This window comes from Arvicanthis niloticus, chromosome 22 (assembly GCF_011762505.2).
Source record: "Arvicanthis niloticus isolate mArvNil1 chromosome 22, mArvNil1.pat.X, whole genome shotgun sequence".
NCBI classification, from domain to species: domain Eukaryota; kingdom Metazoa; phylum Chordata; class Mammalia; order Rodentia; family Muridae; genus Arvicanthis; species Arvicanthis niloticus.
In genome coordinates this window covers 44708649-44731569 of record NC_133429.1, presented here as the reverse complement: position 1 = coordinate 44731569, position 22921 = coordinate 44708649, and the positions used below count along the sequence as shown (strand labels likewise).

General features: G+C 41.0%; 1 protein-coding gene across 4 annotated transcripts in view; it reads left to right on the top strand.

Annotated features, from left to right (window-relative positions):
- Positions 1-16534, top strand: part of Usp15 (ubiquitin specific peptidase 15) — an 89343-nt gene extending 72809 nt beyond the window's left edge. For all 4 annotated transcript variants that reach the window (XM_076920375.1, XM_076920374.1, XM_076920376.1 and 1 more), the window contains 11 exons: positions 1412-1495; positions 1586-1680; positions 1776-1967; positions 4809-4924; positions 5098-5370; positions 5752-5822; positions 6167-6282; positions 6683-6832; positions 8943-9046; positions 11456-11544; positions 16074-16534. In XM_076920375.1, the coding sequence (XP_076776490.1) occupies positions 1412-1495; positions 1586-1680; positions 1776-1967; positions 4809-4924; positions 5098-5370; positions 5752-5822; positions 6167-6282; positions 6683-6832; positions 8943-9046; positions 11456-11544; positions 16074-16256 (1473 nt within the window). In that variant the 3' untranslated portion in view covers positions 16257-16534. The remainder of the gene's footprint in view (positions 1-1411; positions 1496-1585; positions 1681-1775; positions 1968-4808; positions 4925-5097; positions 5371-5751; positions 5823-6166; positions 6283-6682; positions 6833-8942; positions 9047-11455; positions 11545-16073) is intronic.
- The last annotated feature ends 6387 nt before the right edge of the window (positions 16535-22921 follow it).

The window sequence follows — 22921 nt, the reverse complement described above, 5'->3', positions numbered from 1 at the left end:
TTCTTAAAGCTAAACAGCTCCCTCATTGAAAGTGAAAAAGCTCCAGGCCAGCAAGCCAGAGCCTGTGTTCAGCGTCAGGTTGTCGGGATCCGTGAAGAAAGTCTGAGGTGACACTCAGCAGTCCTTAAGTTTAGGGATTTAGGTTGAAGAGAAACTGCTTGAGTTTCTCATCTGATTGAGCCCCGGGCTGTAGGAGATAAGGGCATTCTTGTGGGATGCAGTAAAGGCTGTTGTAGTTTGGGGTTTGGAGTTACTTGGTTTTGGGGGTTTTTGGTTTTTGTTTTTTTTTTTTAACTTGTGTATATTTCAGCACTTACACCAAGTTAAGGTAAATACAGAAGGGGTAATTGCTGGATTTAAGCATCAAAGGAAGGAGAAGACAGAATTCAGGCCCAGGTGTTAGGGTCAGGTATGCACAGACACAAAGATGTCTCCCTGTAGGCTCAGAGAGAGGAACAACCACCTCTGGATTCAAACTAGACTTCCCTAATCAAAGCAGCTTCAGTTTCCTAAGTGAAGTAAGTGTTCTGCAGCTAGTGAGGTAAGAAAGCTAAAGAATGGTGGCGATTTCCAATGGTTCCTGTAGGCGGGCGACACAGAATGTTCGTGGGCAGTGGGAGAAGTATCCAATTAGACTGTTATCTGTAGCTCACCAATGCTGAAGGTGGGACATTGATTTCCTCCAGCATACATGAACAGCTATGAGAAAGTTCATGTCATAGTGAGAGTTCTGTTGCTCTGCAAAGACACCATGACCATGGCAGCTCATTTAAAGTTTCTGAGGTTTTGTTCATTGTTATCCTGGTGGAGAACATGGTCGTGCAGGCAGACATAATGCAAGACAAGTAGATCTGGGTCCACCAGCAGCAGAAGAGAGAGCCCTTGGGCCTGGATTGGGCTTTTGAAACTTCAAAGCCCATCCTTAATTATGCATTTTCTCCAACAAGGCCACACCTCCTAATCCTTTCAAATAGAGCCACTCCCTGATGACTAAGCATTCAAACACGGGCCTATGGGGGCCATTCTTATTCAAACCACCACAGTTCAGCAAAAATAAAAGGGAGTTTTGCAGCCTGGAAGTTGAGGGCACAACAGTGTAGGGTTATGGTGAAAGGGCATCAGGACTGCAGAGAGAAATCTGTCCTAAGCCTGGAAACCTACACAACCCAAGAACAGGCAAGGGACCTGTTGGTTTAAGGTAGCAGAGGTGGAACAGCTGCCAGTGTAGGCTGGGAGTCAGTGAGCCGAGGTCTAGCACAGCCAGCATGCTGTCCTAATGGACGTTCTCCCCCGCACGCTCAGGCCTAGAGAAATGCTCTGAGCCTCTTGACTGTGGGAGCCCAGGCTCAACTAACTACTCATTGTTTTTCCAATGTAATAAACTCATTACAAACTTTTGTTTGTTTTTTAGTATAAAGTTATTGTGCCCAAAATTGGAAATATACTAGATCTTTGTACGGCATTGTCTGCTTTGTCGGGAGTACCTGCAGATAAGGTGAGGTGTTTCTGAGATTAAAGTGTATAAATTGGTCTTTAGTTTCTCAGTATTGTAAAACCAGCTTAATAGACATTTATTTCCTTCTAGATGATAGTCACTGACATATACAATCATAGATTTCACAGGATATTTGCTGTGGATGAAAACCTAAGTAGTATTATGGAGCGGGATGATATTTATGTGTAAGTATAATATCCATTCACGGTCTGTTGTTCAGCAGGGAAATCTAAAGAACTAACACAAAACTTAAAGCTTATGGTCATTCTTGCTCTTGTAGGTTTGAAATTAACATCAACAGGACAGAAGACACAGAACATGTGGTTATTCCTGTTTGCCTAAGAGAAAAATTCAGACACTCTAGTTATACTCACCATACTGGCTCTTCACTGTTCGGCCAGCCTTTTCTTATGGCTGTACCACGCAACAATACTGAAGATAAACTGTACAATCTCCTACTCTTGAGAATGTGGTAAGTGCCAGATAAGTACAGGTATACAAAATAAGCATGATAACATAAAATAGAGAAACTCATTCCGCAAGGCGCTTCCACAATGTTGAACAAGCCTCTGTTCAGCTTTGTTTAGACAGTGAACCAGATGGAAATCAGATTACAACCAGGAATGGTGTTGAAGACCCCCAAACTCGGGAGACCCTTCCTCAAGTCTTAGGAAATTACGACCACCCAAAAATCACAAGAAACCATACTTGGATGCAATCAGCAGAGGTTTATTAGAGAAGAGAGCTGGCAGCTAGCAGTCAAACTGCACACTCCCGCAGGAGTAGAGTTTGACAAAGCCAGTCAGTCTAAGGAGGGTTTTTTAAAAGGGAAAAACCACAAACCAAGGGAGTGGGAAGGGGGTGAGGGGTTGTCAAGGATGCATAACATAAAAATAGTGGAACATTTCAGAGAAACCCATTCTGAATGGTTAATAGCCATGTGAAAATCACTCTCCACACTCATTCTTCTCAAAAATGTGGTTTTACCATGTCACTGTGTCCTACCCTGTCATTACCAACTATTTCAGGTTAACTATTTCTCACTTGTCGTCATAGCCCCACCTAGATGACTTGTATCTTTTTCTGTGGTCAGGAATGTGTCTTCTTGCTTTGGGCCTTTCCCACCCTGAGGCTTGAGGAATGTTAATCTAGCAAGTGTCCTCTGATTCAGGGATGATGTCCTCCACCTCCACCCGGAATGTGTCCCGGGCAGTGACAGTAAAGGCCTGAAATCTTACATCCAGTTGCACGTTCTGGAACCTTCTTCTCAGGTCTAAGGGCAAAGAAAAAGCCTGCATATATTTCACAAAATGGTCTTTATAATTTTTCACTCTACAGTGTTGATCTACACCTGTTATCTAAGCCATAGGTGTGACCTACTGCATGACCTGGTCTTAGGATATGTATGATACACACCTATAATCCCAGCCCTGTTATCTAAGCTGTAGGTATGACCTACTGCATGACCTGGTCTTAGGATATGTATGATACACACCTATAATCCCAGCACTGTTATCTAAGCCGTAGGTGTGACCTACTGCATGAACTGGTCTTAGGATATGTATGATACATACCTATAATCCCAGCCCTGTTATCTAAGCCGTAGGTGTGACCTACTGCATGAACTGGTCTTAGGATATGTATGATACACACCTATAATCCCAGCACTTAGGATATGTATGATACACACCTATAATCCCAGCACTTAGGTGGTGAAAATGGGACAATCAAGGATTCTTATTCTACTCCTTTTACAGAGCAAATTTGAGGACAGCTTAGACTACAAAAAAGAAAAAAAAAAGAGTGCCTTAAAACTCCCAAAATAAAATAAAGATAAAATTACATTCTAATCCATTGTGTTGGTCACATTAAATTCATTACTGATTTTATTTCAAATGTAAAAACATAATTCTTAGCTGTTTTATACCAGTGGGAAGGCAGTTTCAGTTGGCAAATGACTAGTGCTAGCTGAGAGTAGAAATCCTAGTAAACCTCAGATGGCCATTTTTATGCATTCAGCTGGACTAAGACCTAACAGTAGTACTACCAGGTGACAGATGGTGAGACCACACACACACATACACACGCACATACATACATACATAGACACACACATATATACATACACAGACACACACATACATACATAGACACACACATACATACATACATACATACATACATACATACATAGACACATACATACACAGACATACACACACATACATACATACACAGACACACACATACATACAGACAGACACACATACATACATACACAGACACATATACATACACAGACATACATACATACAGACACACACACATATACATACACAGACACACACATACATACATACACAGACATACACACATACATACAGACACACACATACATATACAGACATACACACACATACAGACATACACAGACACACACACATACATACACAGACACACACATATATACACACACACACTGCTTTTTTATAAACCTTGATGTGAATAAGGTAATGGCAAATACCATTCAACACTTTCTCTTATCCTTTATAGCTGATATATTTTGTATTATTTCCTATATACCAAACCATGGTAATTCCGTGACCCATGAATAAAGATAACAGTATACAAATACAAGTATTCTTTGCTGGCAATGGTGCACACTATCTAAATGAGGGCTGTTGATGAAGTTCTTGTTTTAAGTTGAGGAACAGTCCACTGTGCTGCACCTTTAATAAACAAAATATGGAAAGCCCTAAGACGAAGAGATGCTTCAGTAGGTAAGGTATCGGTGCTTGCCGCCAAGGCCGACAACCCAGATTCAGTCTCTGAGGCCCAGTGATGGAAGGGGAGAACCAGTGACTACAGCTGTCCTTGGACCTCCATCCCCACACATATGATGCCCACGCACATGCACATACACACAAATGTAATTAAAACAGACCATGCAGCCAGGTGTGGTGGCACACACCTTTAATTCCAGAACTGAGATGGCAGAGCCAGGAGAGCTATGAGTTCAGTGCCCGCCTCGTCTACATAGAGTTCCAAGTCAGCCTCAGATATACAGCGAGACCTGACTCAGAAACAAACAACAACGCCTAGAGGTAGAAAGGGGAAAAACACCCAGAAGTAAATAATCACCTTTTTATATTAAAAACCACACAAATATAGATTATTACTCAGCTTTACTTAAAGTGTGAGGTCTTAAGTTAAAACAGCTGGCTTTCTTAAGTACAATGAAAAATTAATTTTATAGCAAGCTCATTTATTACCTGATCTTTTTTTCTTTTCTTTCTTTTTTTTTTTTTTTAAGCCGGTATGTCAAGATGTCTACTGAAACTGAGGAGACTGATGGACACCTGCGTTGCTGTGAGGACCAGAATATTAATGGAAATGGTCCAAATGGCATACATGAAGAAGGTTCACCAAGTAAGACTTTCTGGTCATGCTCTCAGTACTTCTGACCTAGACAGTATTGCCTCAAAGACAAGGTTGTGATGTGGATTTCTAAACTAAAGCACATGAGCGGATATGGAAAAGCAATACTGGGATTTTGAAATGTAATGCAGGGTTGATTTAAAGCTCTCTTTACTTACACTAAGGTGAGATGGAAACGGATGAACCAGACGATGAGTCCAGCCAGGATCAAGAGCTTCCTTCAGAGAATGAGAACAGTCAGTCTGAAGATTCGGTCGGAGGAGATAACGATTCGGAAAATGGATTGTGTACGGAGGAAACATGCAAAGGGCAACTCACGGGACACAGAAAGCGACTGTTTACATTCCAGTTCAACAACTTAGGCAACACTGATGTCAACTACATCAAAGATGACACCAGGCATATAAGATTCGATGACAGGCAGCTTCGGCTAGATGGTGAGTATCTGAGAAACAGCCTGAGCACTGAACTTGAGTAGAGCTAATTATCTTCAAGTGAGAGACAATGAAATGTAGACCTGTCGTGAACAAAAGTACATTTACTTATGTATAAGTAATAACTCATGTCTTCAGTGATGACAGTGTTTACCAAAGTGGGGTCAGTCTCTGTGTGCTTGGGCTTTGTATTGCTTTAACTTTAACTTAGATTCTGTCAGTGGCGTGGGATAGCCCATGTGCTTGCCCTGACCACCTAGTGCAAGGAGAAAGCATGGAAGTTCCTTTTCTGTAGTGTATATATGTTGACGCTAAGATACTTTTATTTTAACATTTAAAGCTTATGACATTTTTAATGAAAAGAAAAAATTTTTTTCACCTCAGAAAGATCTTTTCTCGCCTTGGACTGGGACCCTGACTTGAAGAAGAGATATTTTGACGAGAACGCTGCAGAGGTGAGGCTCCCTGCTTCCTGAGTTTGTGGTCTTCTGCTCTCTGTGTGACTAAGAGTTATCAGAATGATACTCTTCCTTCTACCCTTGCTTCCACAGATATGTTGGTTTTAACAGAAAACAAAGTCAGTCTTTTTAGTCTTTAAAGTAGAGTTGGTTTTGAACATGTTTTCCACCAGTTTATTCAGCCAGAGGTTCACTCCAAAGTTGCTGCATGTGCCTGTCAACTGACAGGAGCTATATGATGCTTCTGAAAGTTGGCGTTATTGTTATAGACGTAGTGCATGTGTGACTAAGGGTAGTTTGGTTTCATTTGTTCTCATAACTCAAGACATATTTCTCTTTAGGATTTTGAAAAACATGAAAGCGTGGAATATAAACCTCCAAAAAGGCCCTTTGTGAAGTTAAAAGACTGCATTGAGCTTTTTACAACAAAAGAGAAACTAGGTGCTGAAGATCCCTGGTAAGAAACTGAAATGACTGTCTACTTGTCCCTTGCAGGCTTGTGCTGAGCGTGCTGGCCAAGCACTGAGTGTCCTTGACATTTGAGCGAGTATTTTATACGATACGCTCTAGTCTAAAGAGGGCGCTAGTGTCTCTGTAAAGTGTCAGAGTGTAACCTTTATTCTTGTAATTGTACTTTCTTTTCCTTCATAAACCACTTTCATCATTTCTTTGAGTATTTCTTTATATAGCTTATCTGAAAATGTAGGAGATTAATATAGTGGGGAATGGCTTACATGTTCACCTCTGTTACATATACAATAATTACTCCCTGATACGATGGTGACGTTGATGCATAGTTTTCACTAATGCAGTCATGGTTCCGCCTCTGTCCAGCGTCATGGTTTCCTTCTTGCTAGGTATTGTCCAAACTGTAAAGAGCATCAGCAGGCCACCAAGAAGTTAGACCTGTGGTCCCTCCCTCCGGTCCTTGTGGTGCATCTCAAGAGATTCTCCTACAGTCGCTACATGAGAGACAAGCTGGATACACTAGTCGATTTTCCCATCAGGTGAGTTACACTACTCAGTAAACAACAGGCCTTCTTTTTCATATTTATGTGGTGACGTCCTTACTTTGCATTAGTAAACATCAGGTATAATTAGACCAGTTTAAACATCGAAGTTTGGTGCAGATCTAATAATTTGTTAGAATTAATATTTCACAGGTTTTTTTTCGTAGAGGTCTTTCATGGACCCAAGGAAAAAATATGGGGTTTTTTGGGTTTTTGTTTGTTTTTGTTTTTTTAAAGATACTTTCTAACTCAGTGTGTATGGCAGTACCTTAGGTTACAGTACCATTTATGATACTTTGTGGGTTAGTAGCTCTGTGTTTTCCTAATAATTATTTTATCATCATCAGTCACTCCAAAATATGCTTTTCTAGAAAACACTGAAATAATACAAAAGTTTAAGGGAAGGCTTAGAATAAAATATCAGCTGCTGTCCTTGACGTGGCTTTCTTAGATGGTGTGACATATACGTAAAGAGGGGACAGTCTGAGGGCAGAAATAAAAATTCTCAAACATCTGAGGCCAATCTCTTGGGGGGTTTCGTTGTTTGGTTGGTTTTAACTGCACAAAATTGGAAATTGAGAAAGTGGACAGTAAGCACTGTTTTTGCCTTCCACACTGGATTACACAGCTAAAAGCAGGACACTCTCCTGTGGGTAAGAGGACCTGACAGTGTCTTTTACCCTCTGTGCCAGATTTTACTTGAAATAGTAGACGTGCTGACGGCATGTATATTAACAAAGTTGGAAGGATATTGGTAATGTGAATGGGAAGATATTTATTGTACTCACTTTACTGATATTTATTGATTGAAGACGTTTTGCAACCATTGAGCATGAAAGGGTTAGGGTTGAGCATATTAGTGTGCACCTCTAACCCCAGGCCCTGAAGCCTGTTCAAGGCCATTCTGTCTATAAAATCAAATAAGACATTTTTCTCTTAAAATAACAAGCCATAATGTTTCAAGAGTATATCATTTTAACGGTGTAAATATTGGAAAGCTAAATTCAGTAGCAGTGTATTTAAAATTGAGAAACATTGTTACCTTTTAATGATACAAACATAAGAACAATGCCCAGAAATAAGGTGGTTTTGTTCTCAATTTACACACAATAGATAATGAACAGTATGTTGCAGTCAAAAGATGCTACCCATTTCTAGTGTGTAAGTCATTCAGACCACGAAGCATAGAATAGAAATCTTACATTTTCATATTTTTAATAATTCTTTGAAAATTTAACACAATGTATTTGATGACATTCAAGACTCTTTTCAACTCCTGCAGATCTGCCCTTTCCTGCACACAAGGCTTCTTCTTCCTTAAGGTTTATTTTTACTTCGTAGATGGTTTGCCTTTTAGGTCTATGCACATGTGTGCAGTGACTGCAGAGGCCAGAGCTGCCATGTGGGGACTGGGAATTGAACCTGGACCCTCTGGAAGAGTAGCTGGTGGTTTTACATGCTGAGCCATCTCTCCAGCACTACCACCCCTGTTGTCATCGTTATAAGACACAATCTCTTACAGTCTTTCCTTCCCCCTCCATGCTGTTCCTGAGATTTAGTTGCAGGGTTGGGTTGTAAATGCATTAAGTGGAGACACGCACCCCACAGTGGTCCATTGGTCTCTGTGTTTGACCAGGTGTGACTGGATGGAGCCATCCTCATCTGTGAGTGCGGAGCACTGTGTAGAGTGCAGTTACAGGTTTACGGAAGTGCAGCAGGGAGTTCTCCAAGTTGTTAATTTATGACTATTCACAAGAAAGTTGGTTTTCACTTTTCATTTTAATTTTTTTCTCTAGACCGCTGACGTCATGTAGTAGCATGAAAACGTCAGTCAGGATAACGTTCAGTATAGAGTCATTAACCCCCAAACACTGAAGTCTCAGAGTCTATGTGTAATTTATTTGGTAATTTCTCAGATGAGGGGTGTGTGTGTGTGTGTGTGTGTGTGTGTGTGTGTGTGTGTGTGTTGCTGTTGTGTTAATGCATATGCATGAATATATTTAGGAGAGTCAGTATTAGCAGAAGGCACTATTCATTGCTTTAGAAGAAAGATACGTCATCACTTTTAAAGAAAGCATGACTTAACCTCTGATTTTCTTTTTAACAGTGACTTGGATATGTCAGAATTCCTAATTAACCCAAATGCAGGCCCTTGCCGCTATAATTTGATTGCTGTTTCCAACCACTATGGAGGGATGGGAGGAGGACATTGTAAGTTGACGTTTTACATTTTAACCTTTTTCACTCCATAGACTTTTTCCTGTAACATAGTTAGTACTTTTTAAAGTAAATAAAATACCAGATGTATCTTGTTTATAATCATTGTTCAATAGTTATAAGTGAATGAATCAGCTGTATATATTGTATTTTAAAAACCAGTTCTACAAAGGAATAGTTAATGTTCCTCAGCTGAAGGCCAGGAAGGCACATGTTGTCTTTCTAAGGTGCTGTCCCTCCCACTCTCATCCTCTCTCCTTCTCTGGTATCTGGGGCTGTGTTCTGCCAGTCTTGCTTTTTTAAGATTATGTACACAGCATTCTCTCTGCCTGTATATAGGCTTGCAGGCCAGAAGAGGGCGCCAAATCCCATTACAGATGATTATAAGCCACCATGTGGTTGCTGGGAATTGAACTCAGGACCTCTGAAAGAGCAGCCAGTGCTCTTAATTGCTGAGCCACCTCCCCAGCACCTGTGTTCTTTTAAATCATGTATATTTATTTGGCAACTTAAGCAGTAGGTACTGTTGATCTCAGTAACTGTCTCTTGTCTGTTTAATCTTTTGCTTTTCATGATTTACAATTATGGCATTTATCTTTCCACTCCAGATCACACTTAGCTTTCTACTACTGTAAGACTGAAACAGTCATTATTTATGTATGCTATCTAAGGACTCCTTTGAGCTGCCCCAGTGGTGCTTCTTCACGTAATGAGCTGAGCGTGTCTGATTGTAGTTGAGGTTGACTGTGACAGCTCACACTCTCCACTTGGCAGATTGTTATTCCGTGATATGTCTTTTTGTTTTTTTCAATACCTGGTTGATTTCATTAACTGAGAAGAATTCTTAACAATTTCAGCCATAAGTGAAATAATCTTTTATATGTATTATTTCACTTTGAAATCAAATCTATGGTCCTTAAATAAACTACATTGCTTTTGTTTCTGAAATCACCAGAACAATATGGAAAGTAACTATCCCAACAAGTCCACTAGAATTCATCCCCACATCTGGGCTTGACCCCATAGGTTTTTCTATTTTGTGTCATATGGACTATCAGTTTTCTGTGTTGTTTGTTGTTGTTGTTGTTGTTGTTATTGTTCTTGTTGTTGCTGCTGCCGCCTACATTTGGACATTGTTGGCTCTGTGAAAGTCTACCCACTGCACCCACGGTCCGGCTTACGTGCAACTGGTTCTTCGTAGTTGCTCTTGGGCTGTGTGTCTGTTGACTTTATTATTCTTGTCTCACAGTTTTCTCTGTAATCCAGAGGTCTAGCTTGCTAGTATTTTCAAAGAAATTTACTAAATCCTTTATTTAGTTATCTCATAGTTTTCATATTTTCTTCAAGACTGAGAGTGTATTCCTTCTGTAAGCTCATTGCCTGCTCTACAGTTCTCTTGAGTTAGGACTGGCAGACGCAGTGCACGCAATAGGCTTCAGTCAGCTGAGCAGATCTAAGAAGGGATACAGAAGGAAGACATGATGCTGTCATGTGTTGGGACCTAGAAAGAACACAGACAAAGACGTACACTGCTGGTTACTGTGACTCTGTGCGGTTGGGAAAATGGCTGAAGGCTACACAGAGGAGCCTATGATAGCACGCTGCTCCTCAGCGCCTCGGAATGTTGACGGTTAACTGGTGTATGTGTAACTATGGTTGGAGTGTGCTCTGTTAGCACAGGGGAGTGTTGAGTGTGTAGTCTATACAGAGCATGGAGTAAAGGTAGCACTTGTTATCTTTCCCTGTTCTGTACTATGTTACAGACAGAAGGATTCTGGTGTGTAAGAACCATAAGCGACTAAGCAAAGTTGTCAGGAAGGGAGATGTCATAGGAGACGGATGTAATGAAGACGCTAGACATAGGGATGTCAGACACAGCCTGGGTTAAGTCCCAGCGTGTCTGCATGACAGCTGCACTGCCTGGAGCAAACTGCCCTTTGCAAGTCTGAAGTTCCTAGCTCTCCAGTGAGAATGGGGATGTACCTGACTGTGGGTACAGTGCACACTGCTGCGCCTGCTCACAGAGCTACTGATAATGGAAGTATCTCTAATTGCCACTGGTATATTTTTTTGTGTGTGAATAAAAAAAAAATCATAACTATATTATTTTCTTCCTCTGAAAAAAGTCCTAAGTTTCAACTTAGAAAAAAAATATTTCTTAGGCATTTAAATTGCTAGAAATGATTCTCAGAGCCTTTGTCAAATCCAGTGAATGTGTTCTAGCTTTGTATAGACACTTGTCATCAAGTAAGTGTGTGCTAGCCTCTGATAGATGCTTACCATCGGGTGAGTGTGTGCTAGCCTCTGATAGATGCTTACCATGCCTTTAGTGGATCTTTCTTGTGCAGTGATTACAGAGTTGTGAGGAGTCCAGTCACAGAAGTAATTGTCTTCTTTCATTAGATACTGCTTTTGCAAAAAACAAAGATGATGGAAAATGGTACTATTTTGATGACAGTAGCGTCTCCACTGCATCTGAAGACCAAATTGTGGTAAGTATGTCTTCAGTTTCTGAAGTCATGGGGTCAGCCTCTTAGGAAGACATGTAAGTTAACAGAAGGGAAGACCAGGGCTGGAGTGTGCTCATGTACCAGGGCCAGGCATGGTGGTGCATGTCTATTGAGACCAGCCTGATGCACACAGTGAGTTCCAGGACAGCCAGGGCTACAGAGAAGAGAGGAGGAGAAGGAGGCCATGGGAGCACTGTTCTGCTCTCCAGCAGCTTGTCACAAACATTGCTCAGTCTCACTTTAAGAAACGGAAAATGGCTTGTGTGGAAATTTATCTGGAAAATGTTCTCATTATCACACACAAGTCACATTGTGAACATCTCTTGCCATTTTCAGATGAAACAACTTTCTGTTGGAATTTCCAATACAAGTGTCTCTGATGTAAGAAATGCTGACTCCTGTGTTTTTCAGAGTAAATACTACTTAAGAGTAGACAGTAGTTTTTAGTTTATAATATTTCAAGGATTCAGCTTCTTAAAGCAAATCAATAAGCTTCTGAACCCATTTATGGTGCAGATTTACTCTGTGAAATGAATAGATTTAAATTAACTTTTTATCTCTTTCCCCTCCTGTCCCACCCAAAATGTGTTTGTGTGTAAGCTACACAGTCTTGTGGTTTGAGTGTTCCGAGTATGTGTTCTGAAGCAGTGTTGCCATTGTACCAGTATCAGAATGTGGTAACACTCTCCTACATACCTAGGCAATATGGTAGCCTTAGTAGATGACATCTGTAGCAAAAGACGTGTTGAATCCTAGAGTAGCTTTAAAAACAGGTAAATGGCTCCTTCAGCATCCCCCATGTGTGCCCGGCTTCTTCAGCATCCCCCATGTGTGTGCCCGGCTCCTTCAGCATCCCCCGTGTGTGTGCCCGGCTCCTTCAGCATCCCCCATGTGTGTGCCCGGTTCCTTCAGCATCCCCCATGTGTGTGTCTGGCCTCTTCAGCATCCCCTGTCTGTGCCTGGCTCCTTCAGCATTCCCCCATGTGTGTGTCTGGCTCCTTCAGCATCCCCCATGTGTGTGCCCGGCTCCTTCAGCATCCCCCTTGTGTGTGCCCGGCTACTTCAGCATCCCCCGTGTGTGCCTGGCTCCCACGCTTCAGTCCTGTTTCTCTGATGTTTTAGCCCAAGCATCCCAGAATGAACTATCCTAATCCTGCCTTCAAATAAAAGTGCATCTTGTATACAAAGCAGGTTTGAGGCTGATAATGTCAACAGAGGCCATTAGTTTCCATGCACCACATAAAGCAGATTTGGTGTTACACTTCTGTAATCCCAGAATCCAGGCAGTAAAGGAACATAAGGAATTCAAGGACACTCTTTATGATAGAATGAGTTGGAAACAAGCTTAAGCCATGTTGTGACCTGTCTCCCAAAATAAAGGATGGAATTGATGATGTGACATATGTGACTTTAACAGTGATTCTTCATTGAGTCAAATATATTTGAGTATTTGTGTATGTGTCAGGGACAGCTTAGTTCCATTCTAAACAGCTGTATGTATTTCACTGTCTGTACCCCTTAACAACTCGGATACAGACAAATTAACAATCATAATATGGCAGTTACCATTAAATGTTTCTCTGAGACAGAAAAGGAATGGCTGTGCTTGAAGAAATGAGTAAGTACAGAAAGCTCAAGTCTGAGGGCAGCATCTGACAGACCTCGACCTCCACTTGTACAAATAAGCCTCAATTAAACAAGCATCACAGATGTTCCAAACACAAGAACACCTGAACAGACAAGGAAGCAGGACAGATCATTACACTGTGAAGCATTAGAAGAGCAGAAAGACTGCACAGGACACTGACACAGTGACCTAAGCACTTGAGTTACTCTGCTCAAAGGAGAAGGAGCTTGGGAAACAATTTGGATAGAATTAGTAATGGCTGACTGGAGCTGCTAATAAAGGTAGGAAAGCAGTGTCTTCTCAGAATGGGAAGGAAGGCTGCCTGGGACATTCGCAGTGGGTGACAGCCTAGTTGTAGCACTAAACTCAGTTCATGGAGAGAACTGGATATTTTTATGAAACATGGTCTCACTGTGTAGTCCAGGCTAACCTCAGCTTGCTAAGTGCTGGGATATGAGCTGTTATTCTTAGCTAGCTGTTGAAGCCACAGACTCTTTTGAGATGCCTAGTGAGGGACACAAGCTGAGACAGAACAGGGTGTCTGTAAAGGATTTACTGAGGCCCCAGAAGAATTCAGTAGGAACTGGAAGAGAGAAGATGTGGGAGAGGCAGTGTCACAGAAGACACAAGTTACTCGAGAGAAGGCTGTGAAAGATGGAGTACGACTGACAGTTGACTTTGACACTGTTGGCCCTCCTGAAAGCCATTTCATTAGAGTGGTTTGGACAAGTTCCGTTCCGTTGAATTGGAGCTGATTGTGAGGTATGGGTGGAGGTATTGGTATGATTGTGAGGTATCAGCCCAGTGGAGAAGGAGAGAGGTTGTGTGGAGTGTGGAAGGAAGTTCTCATGGTAGGAGATGCAGAATAAAACAAGTATTTTTAGAGCCAGAGAGACATGTCTGATGTAGTACATGATGCATCATATTGTGGCACATGTCTTTGATTTTAGCATTTGAGAGTCAGGCTGGGAGATCACAAGTTCCAGGCCGTCTGCTACATGTCAAATCCCAGGTCAGCATGGACTGTGCTGTTAGTACAGGGGATTAGGTCTCATTGTGACATTGCCCTGCCCTTCACACCCCTGCGCCCCACAGGTTCTTCTGCTCAGAACCTCTTGTTCCTTTCTTACGGCTCCTATATGGTTTCATTGCCTGTATCCACTCACACACACTCAAATATGAACATGCATATATATACATACATGAAATGCATTTGTACATACGTAAAACATTAAAAATTAGGATCTGCTTATGAGGAAATGTGATTTTTGTCTTTTTGAGTCCAGGTTATGTCACGTAATGTAATACTTTTCTAGATCATTTATTTTCATGAAAATTTATTTTTCTTGACTGCTGAATAAAATCTGATTGTGTACATATACCTCATTTGCACTATCCAGTCATCTGTTGATGAACATCTGGACTGGTTCTAGTTCACTCTAGTGTGAAGATAGCAGCAGTAAACACAGATGTGCAAGTGTCCCTGGTAAGATATGTGGGTCCTTGCGGATATTCCAGCAATGGTCTAGCTGGGTCATATGGTCCTTGTCATCTTAGTGTCTGAGAAACTCCACGCTGCGTTCCATAAACACTGCACTAGTTTACACTCCCCCCTGAGTGAGGCGGTGAGGGAAGCTTCCCACTCCCTACATTCCCAACAGCACTCGGCATCTGTGTCTCAATCTCAGCCATTCTGACTGTGGTGAGATGGACTCAGAATTTGCATTTCCCTGTTGGCTAAGCATGGCTAATATTTAAAACTCTTTATTGTCTATTCAAGTTTCTTTTGAGAACTGTTTATTTCACTGGCTCATTTATTGGTTGACACTTTTGGTGTGGGGGTTGAGTTTTTGTAGTTCTTTATTTAGATTTCAACCCTGTTTGAGATAGAAGTAGCAAAGTTTTCTCTCCCATTCCGTAAGGTGTGAGTTCACTCTGCTCATAGTCTGTTTGTACTGCAGAACACTTCATTTCCTGTAGATTCTGTGATTGTTCTTGGTAGCCTGGGCTGTCTTTTAAAACAACACAGAAGCCATGAAGACGGCTCAGTGGTTAACAAGCACTGGCTGCTCTTCCAGTGGACCCTGGGTACCATTCCCAGCAACTACATACCTCGAAAAAGTCTTTTAAAATGAGTATTTTCAAGTTGGGAGTGGTGGCACATACCTTTAGTTCCTACACTCAGGAAGCAGAAGCAGGCAGATCTCTGAATATGAGGGCAGCCTGGTCTACAGACCGAGTTCCAGGACAGCCAGGGCTACACAGGGGAAGCATGACTTGGAAAAAAGAAAAACAAGTATCTTTAACATATGTTAATTATACCAAGAACAGGTTTCTGTATGACATGTCTGGGGTGTGAGTGGGGTCCTTCAGTGAGCTTTATTCTCTAACTGTCTCCATCCACTCCTGCCCTTTTCTGTTCCCTGATTGTCATTCTTGTGCTTCCTTTTAAAAAAATCAGTGTTCTCCCAATAAATACAGAAGAAATGTTCAATGTTTTTACCACCAGGCAAAATGTTACATAATATGAAAAGTTGCACTAGAGGTCAAGTATAAGCTGAAACACTTGGTATTAGATAGAACGACACTCACCTTCAAGTAAATCAAAAACAATTGTATTTTATATTACAGTAAGTACACTAACTTGTATTTTGGCTGTATATATTTCTTAGTCCAAATTATATAGAATGAACCTGCTTATTTTTATATAGAAATAATTATATTTAGCCAATTTTAGTAGCTTCCATGTGATTATGTGTAGCTATATGTTTTTACTATTTGATTTTTTTGTCACTAAAATTGGTTATTAGCTAAGATTTGGTACTGTATCAGCTATGGTCTTTGTGTATGTCGCCACCATTGACACACCTTGCTTGTTCGACAGTCCAAAGCAGCGTACGTGCTCTTCTACCAGAGACAGGACACTTTCAGTGGAACTGGCTTCTTCCCTCTTGACCGGGAATCTAAAGGTGCTTCAGCTGCCACAGGTATCCCCCTGGAAAGTGATGAAGACAGCAATGATAATGACAATGACCTAGAAAATGAAAACTGTATGCACACTAATTAATGAAAGTCCAAGAAGCCATACGAGAGACTTTCCTGCTGGTGGTGTCTATGGAGATGGCGTTATCCACCACATGAGACACATGTCTGAGATGAGGAGTTTCAGATACCCGAATGTAAATCCTTGATCAGATTTTAACTTGTGCAGTACTTGAAGTGAAACACAATGAAAACTTTAACAGAAATTGTCTCTTAATACATTTACAGTCTTGTATTTACAAGCTAAATATATATAGGAAATCACAAATAAATCCCTTTTAAGTTTGCTGCTGTTTTGATGAATTATGTTTTCTTTAATTTTTTGGATGTGACATAATTGATGACAAATGTTAAATTTGTGGATGTTGGTCATTAATTTTGCTCTAATAATACTGCAAGAAAACTATGGCTGAACTTAGTTCTTGGGTAATCTAGTTTCTGTGCGTTAGGCTGCCTGTCTGCGCCACTCCGGTACTTAGCTGCTGTGTCAGTGTGGCTCAAATACTGCAGAATGTCCTTGGTACACCAAGTTTTCCAACCTGTCCCTGGTAATCAGTGTGGGTCTGTTACCACAACAAGAGGGACAGTCTCGAGGAAGTTCCCTTTTGTTGTGTCATTAAAGTGCAGACCATTCCCTTTACCCTACTCACTGTGGGGACACGCCCTAGATCTCACACGCCATCAAATCATTTTCAGCTACATGTAAGTATTTTCACTGCAATTGGAATCTATCAAAAATTTTCAATTTTGTTTTGGTTTAAAGTGCTTATCTTCTATCCACTGTTGGTTCAAAATTAAAGGTTTCTGCTGTCTATTATTCTCTATTCTGTTTTGGTAATTTGGCAACTTTTTAGCTCTCACAGTTACTATAGCTTTAAGGAAGGCTGGTTAGTACTCTGTATCTGTAGTAAGAACTGCATCAAAGTTAGGTGAGGTTTTCTGTTCATGTACTGGCCTTTAATTCATTGATAACTTGGCTCTAGAGGTAGGTCTGTTAACTTTCTCTGTGTGTTCCTGATGGAATTCACCATAGCCTTACCGCTTTTCTCAGAAGGTAACTTGTATCAGAGAAATAGCATTTGCATGTTCCAGAGTCAGAACCTGTGCAGCACATGACACATACAACCTTGGGTTTTATTTAGCTTCTCATAGGCAAGGATCCAAGATGCCAAATATATATGTGAGCATTTGACATGTTTTCATTTGCTGCTTTTCTCTCCCTCTGATCCAGTTGAAAGAATGTATGGATGATTGACAGGCGATTCTGCCTTTAATAGGAAACTAAATGCTGGGCACATTTCACAGCCGACTACCTGAAATCGCTTTGTGTCCCACTGTTACTAAAGCAAAAAGTATAATGTTCTTCACTTGAACTAATCAAATACAATAGATTATAAATTGTGTATTGTAAATAAAAGTTCACTCTGTGAGTGCACATTTTGGTAAATTATTTATTTTATGTTAGCATTTTAAAAGAAAGGAAAAAATTGCATTTGACCAGGATAAGTAAGGTATGTTGATCATGGCTTTGCTTTATATCTTGATATTAAAGCTGGTTTTTCATCCTGGGCTTTTAAAAGCTGCTTTGGGTGTTGTTTCTTTTTTTCTTTTATTTTATTTTCTTTTCTTTTCTTTTCTTTTTTTTTTTTTTTCTTTTCTTTTCTCTTTTCTTCTCTTCTCTCTTTTTTTCTTTTTTTTTTTAATGTAAACTAACCTCCTGCATGACAGAGGTTAATATTTTGTCTGCACTTGGGTTCACTTGAGTTTACATTTGAAATGTGCATGTTTATTTATACAGATTTCAATAAAGCTATTGATGGCCTTATTTAGTCTTTTATTTCTTACTCTGAAACCACTGAAGTAAATTCCCTGTTTTCTGCACAGATGACTTGACTGTGCAGTGACATTATAGTTAGTATTACAAAGGGAACCAAATCCTATTGAGGATGCTTCAAAATTGGGTTGGTTTTGTTTGTTTTACCTCACGTATTCATTGAGCAGACTGCGCAGTTTTCCGCTTGCCTTCGGAGCATGCATTAGTTCTGCCCTGAGCTTCCCTTCCTTCCTGTGTTTAAAGTCCATGTTAACTTCCCATAGACTAGATCATAGTGTCCACCTGACTCTCCAGAGAGACCAGCCCACTTCGTTCATTTGCTCTCTGTTGTGTTTCATTTGTGTTGTTTGCTTCCTGATCCGTTTGTTTGATTTTTGAGTGGGTCTCAGGCTGGTCTTCATCTCCCCTGAAGCCCAGGCCAGGCTCAAAGTCTGGATCATCCTTCCCAGGCCTCTGAAGTGCCGGGCTTGCAGACGAGAGCCACCACGCCTGACTAAGACCACATCCTTTCAGTGCATGCCACTAGTTTCTTTCTCCAAAGAAACATTTAGAGAATGCTGTGGATGCCGTTGAGTCTGTCAAATGATAGCTTCATCTGCAAAAATTAACCTTGTAGCATAAAAAGAACTAAAAAGGAGATATCCATATGGAATACAGGGTCATTAGGAATAGATTTAGATTAGAGTTCTACTTGTAACTTTGCCTGTTAGTAATCGTATGATTTTGAACTTAACTCTTTCCTAGCCTGTCTCTTGACCTGTAAGGTAATGCCGACTCCAGTAGCCGCTGTTTGTCCAGGGCTTGCTCTAAACCAGTCACTCTATTAAAGTGTGTGTGTATGTGCATTCTCCCATCCCATCCATCCCACAAAAGCTGTGTGGTAGGACTAGTCATCATCCTCACCTCCCATACGTGTGTCCGTCCCAAAGTCCCCACAGCTCCTGTGTGGTGAAGTCCACATCGTCCCCTCAGATGCATACCGCCTCACTGTGTTACAGTGCCTTTGTCACCAGACAACTCAATTGAGATCATCTTGTCTTCCAGCAGGCAGGCTTTTGTGAACAAGGTGGTACTTGTTACTGAGTGCTTCTGTCTGCTTGGGAAGTGCAGTTGTTAGAGAACTTAGCTTCCCCAGAATCCCATCTCTCCCAGTAAGAAGAGTATTGGCTGGTATACTTAGCCTTTCACTCCAGAATGAACTGTAACAGCTTATCGCGCTACTCACTATTAAGACAATGTGGTATATGATTTAAACCATTTCCCTAATTCAGACCTGAATTTCACATCTTTTTTTTTTTCTAACTTCATATGTAATTTTTCTATTATATTTTATTTTATTTGGGAAGGAGAGTGCATGTCATGGCACGTGTGGAGATCAAAGGACAATTTGCAGAACTGTGGTCTCTTCTCCTACCACACGGGCCCCTGAGATGGATGGAAGTGCCTTTACCTGCTGAGCCATCTGACCTTAATTCATTGTATCAGTTCAGGGAAGGGCACATGTATACTCTGGTGAGCACAGGGTGGCCAGGGGAGAAGTGGAATCATTTCTCTCCTTCCAGAGATCAACCTTGGGACATCAGAGTTTCATAGAAAGCGCCTTTACCCACTGAGCCATCTCATAGGCCCTGTGTTTATATTTATATGACCTCTGACAACTGTAGCCTGGTGCTTTAAGTAATTCTTGCTTTGGCCTATAATCTGATTTTTTTGTTTGTTGTTTTTTTTGCAGACAACCAGGTATTAAGAACCACACAAAGCATTGATTTCAACATAAAGAAAAACAGCTAGTACCAAAATAGATGTTGCACGAGGGCATCAATCTTTCTTTTTGAGCTAATTTTGCTGAAGTACAGTTATCTTATTAGAAGAAAAGCCAGGAGAGATTATAAGAGAACTTGAGAGTGTCTTTAAGTAGGAGAAAGTCAAAGAGGCCTCTGCCTGGGAGGAGTTTCCCACCCGCAGCTATGTTCAGCACTGGTACCCAGCTGATTTTTAGTCAGTCTTTCTTCCTTTCAACCCTACAGCCTGTTGTTTCATGGCTGCCTGCTCCCAGCCCTGCTGTTTGTCCTGGTGCGCAGTTGCACAGCTTAGATGTTCTTGCCAGTATAGCTAAGATAGCAATGTGGAGAGACCTTGTGTCCCATTCGGGAGTTGGGTCCTCCGAAAGGTCTAATGCCATCTTGCCTGAAGCCAAAAACAGTAGCAGTCTTCACGGTTCTTTCTAAAGAAACAAAATTGATTTTTTTTTAATTGCCTGAATAATTTAACCTGCCTTCTTTTAAAAATATGCTGAGGCTTCCAGATAATTCTTTTGAGTGCTGCTTGACCAGAAGATAAAGAGAATAATCGAGTGTGTTTATACCCTTGGTGGTGCAGGCACAGGTGTGTGTTACGCATTGTTTCATGGCCAGATTTTCCTAATGAGAAAAAAATGTTTTTCTTAAGCATTCCAAATTTGGGACATTTTAACCCAGTGTGTGTATGCTTTGTATATTTAATTTATATTTATGAGAAACTATAGGGGAAATTGCTAAATACTTTAGATGGCATGTTTAAAGCTAAATAATATTAAATTTTTATAAGGTACATGGGTTTCAAAATAACAGATTTGAGAAAATAGAGTACATATAGAGTAAAAATTCTAATACTAAGCAAGCCTTGTTTTCACTATTGCAAGATAAGAAAATATTGTCTTTAAAGGAATGGCTAATATAAAACACAGTCCAAAGATTATTTTTGGCAAATGTAAGCATTGAGATACAAACCTGTATCATACCATGCTCAGATTATTCCCCCACATATTTGGGGCACCTGCAACTAGCCAGAGTAGTTGAAGGGAAAGACCCTAAATTATCATGGGAATTCAAAAGTACTTTTAAAAAAAATCAAGTTGTATTTTGGACAAGAGTTTCAAAAGTGAAGAAAAAAATCAGTCATGGGTGTCAGCATTGGTTTGTTGGTGAGGTCTGGTCCCTGCCAAATTCTGCAAAGGTGCTAAAAATGGAACCATCTCTTTGGAAATGGTATTTTAAATAATACTGTAAAGATAAAGCTACATTTTTAAATAATTTTTTTTATCTCTATGTGCGTGTGTGAGTGTATGCCACATGTGTGAGGAAGCCCAGGGAGGCCAGAGGAAGGCATTGGGTGCCCTGGAGCTGGACTTAGAGGTACTGGGGACTGATGGGTGTTTGGAAGAGCGGGAAGAGCTTGCTCTGTTAACTGCTGAGCCCCAGGACTGCATTTTTAATATGCACAAAGTCAGATACTCTAAGTGTTTGTTTTGGCAGCTGGCTGTCCTGCAGTAGAAAAGCTTTGTTGCTTATTTTGCTAATGTTTCCCCCCACATATCAGGAATTTATAACTTCATCTGTGAGACTTTGGGGGGCGGGGAAGATGTAAGTTTCATCTGTTTTGACCTCCTTTCTGATTTGTTTGTGGCTAATGTACTTGTCTGACTCCTCACTGTGGTCAAGAGAACAGGGAACAGACTGTCTGCTGTCCCTGTTTATAAGGCCTCATCGTAATGTAACCGTAGGCATTATAGTATAATGGTGTAAAAGACCCACAATCATCAAGCTAGCCCCAGGAATGGTGGTAGCTTTAGTCACCATTAAGGCCTGACAACCTGAAAGCCAGGGACATCCTTCCAGCCTAAAAGTCAGCAAGCTTGAGAACAGGAAGAGCCAGTTTCCTTTTGAATCCAGGGTGCCAGCTCAGGGCAGTCAAACACAAGGGGGAAAGTAACCCTTCCGTTCATTCTGGCCGTTATTTAGTTGGAATGAGACTCAACACTGTACATGTTTAATGTGCATCTCTTCCAAGAATATGGTTGGAAGCTGCCAAAATAATCCTTACCGAAACAGTTGGGTTCTCTGTGATCCAGGCTAGTAGATACAAACTTAATCATTAAACCTCTTCACGGGTGAGTGTGCTTTAGACACAGGCTAGGCCACTAAAGTTCTGAGCCTATCACTTGTGTGTACCTCTCATACTTCCTTGATTTATAAAGTAGGGCAAGAATCTCCTCAACAAATACGTAGACTGAGATAGATGTTAATTAGAAGACAAATCTGATCTAGGAAAACTGCTTAGCCAACCAGTGGATTTCCTTTGGATGTACCGTTCTATTGAGGACTAGTGTGGATTCTACATTCCCCGTGCACCTAAGTCAGGCCCCCAGCACCAATGAACTCCCCTTGAGAATGGTTCTAAGACTTGGATTGTCTCGAGCTTTATGAAGAGTGCAATGGGTGTTTTTACTAAGGAAACAAAGACACGGGGTCATGGTTGCTAGAACCATGTCCAACGGTGCTTGAGGAAAAAGAATTGCCTTCATCCAATTTCTTACCTTTCCTCGAACACATTCTTCAATTTTACCATCTAGGTCTTTCCCATGCATTCTCTTTGCCTGGTCTGCTTCATCGACTGCTAGATGCCTCTTCCTAAGGCGTATGTTTGTTCAGTCCGTTGCTGCTTTGGTTATAAATCATGAGTCTGTCCTCCCTTCTACACCTGACAGAGTATAGTGGTATAGGGTATAGTATCTCTGTGCATAAACGGTTAGAACAGAGGAATTTTTCTAAGGCACGCCTGGACTCCCACCCCAGAAGGATCATGAATTTCAGGGCCTTCTGAACTACAGACTGAGTTCAAGACCAGACTTAGTACTTTGGTAAGAACCTGTCTCATCATAGACAGTACAGGCCGGGGATGTAGCAGAGCATCTGCTTGAGCCCCCAGCACACACGGCGTCTCAGCATCACTGCCTTTGTGATGGTATGCTCCTAGCATTACTGAGCACGTGCTTTAAGGTTTAAAAGTATATGCTCTTTTTTTGAGTGTACATTAAA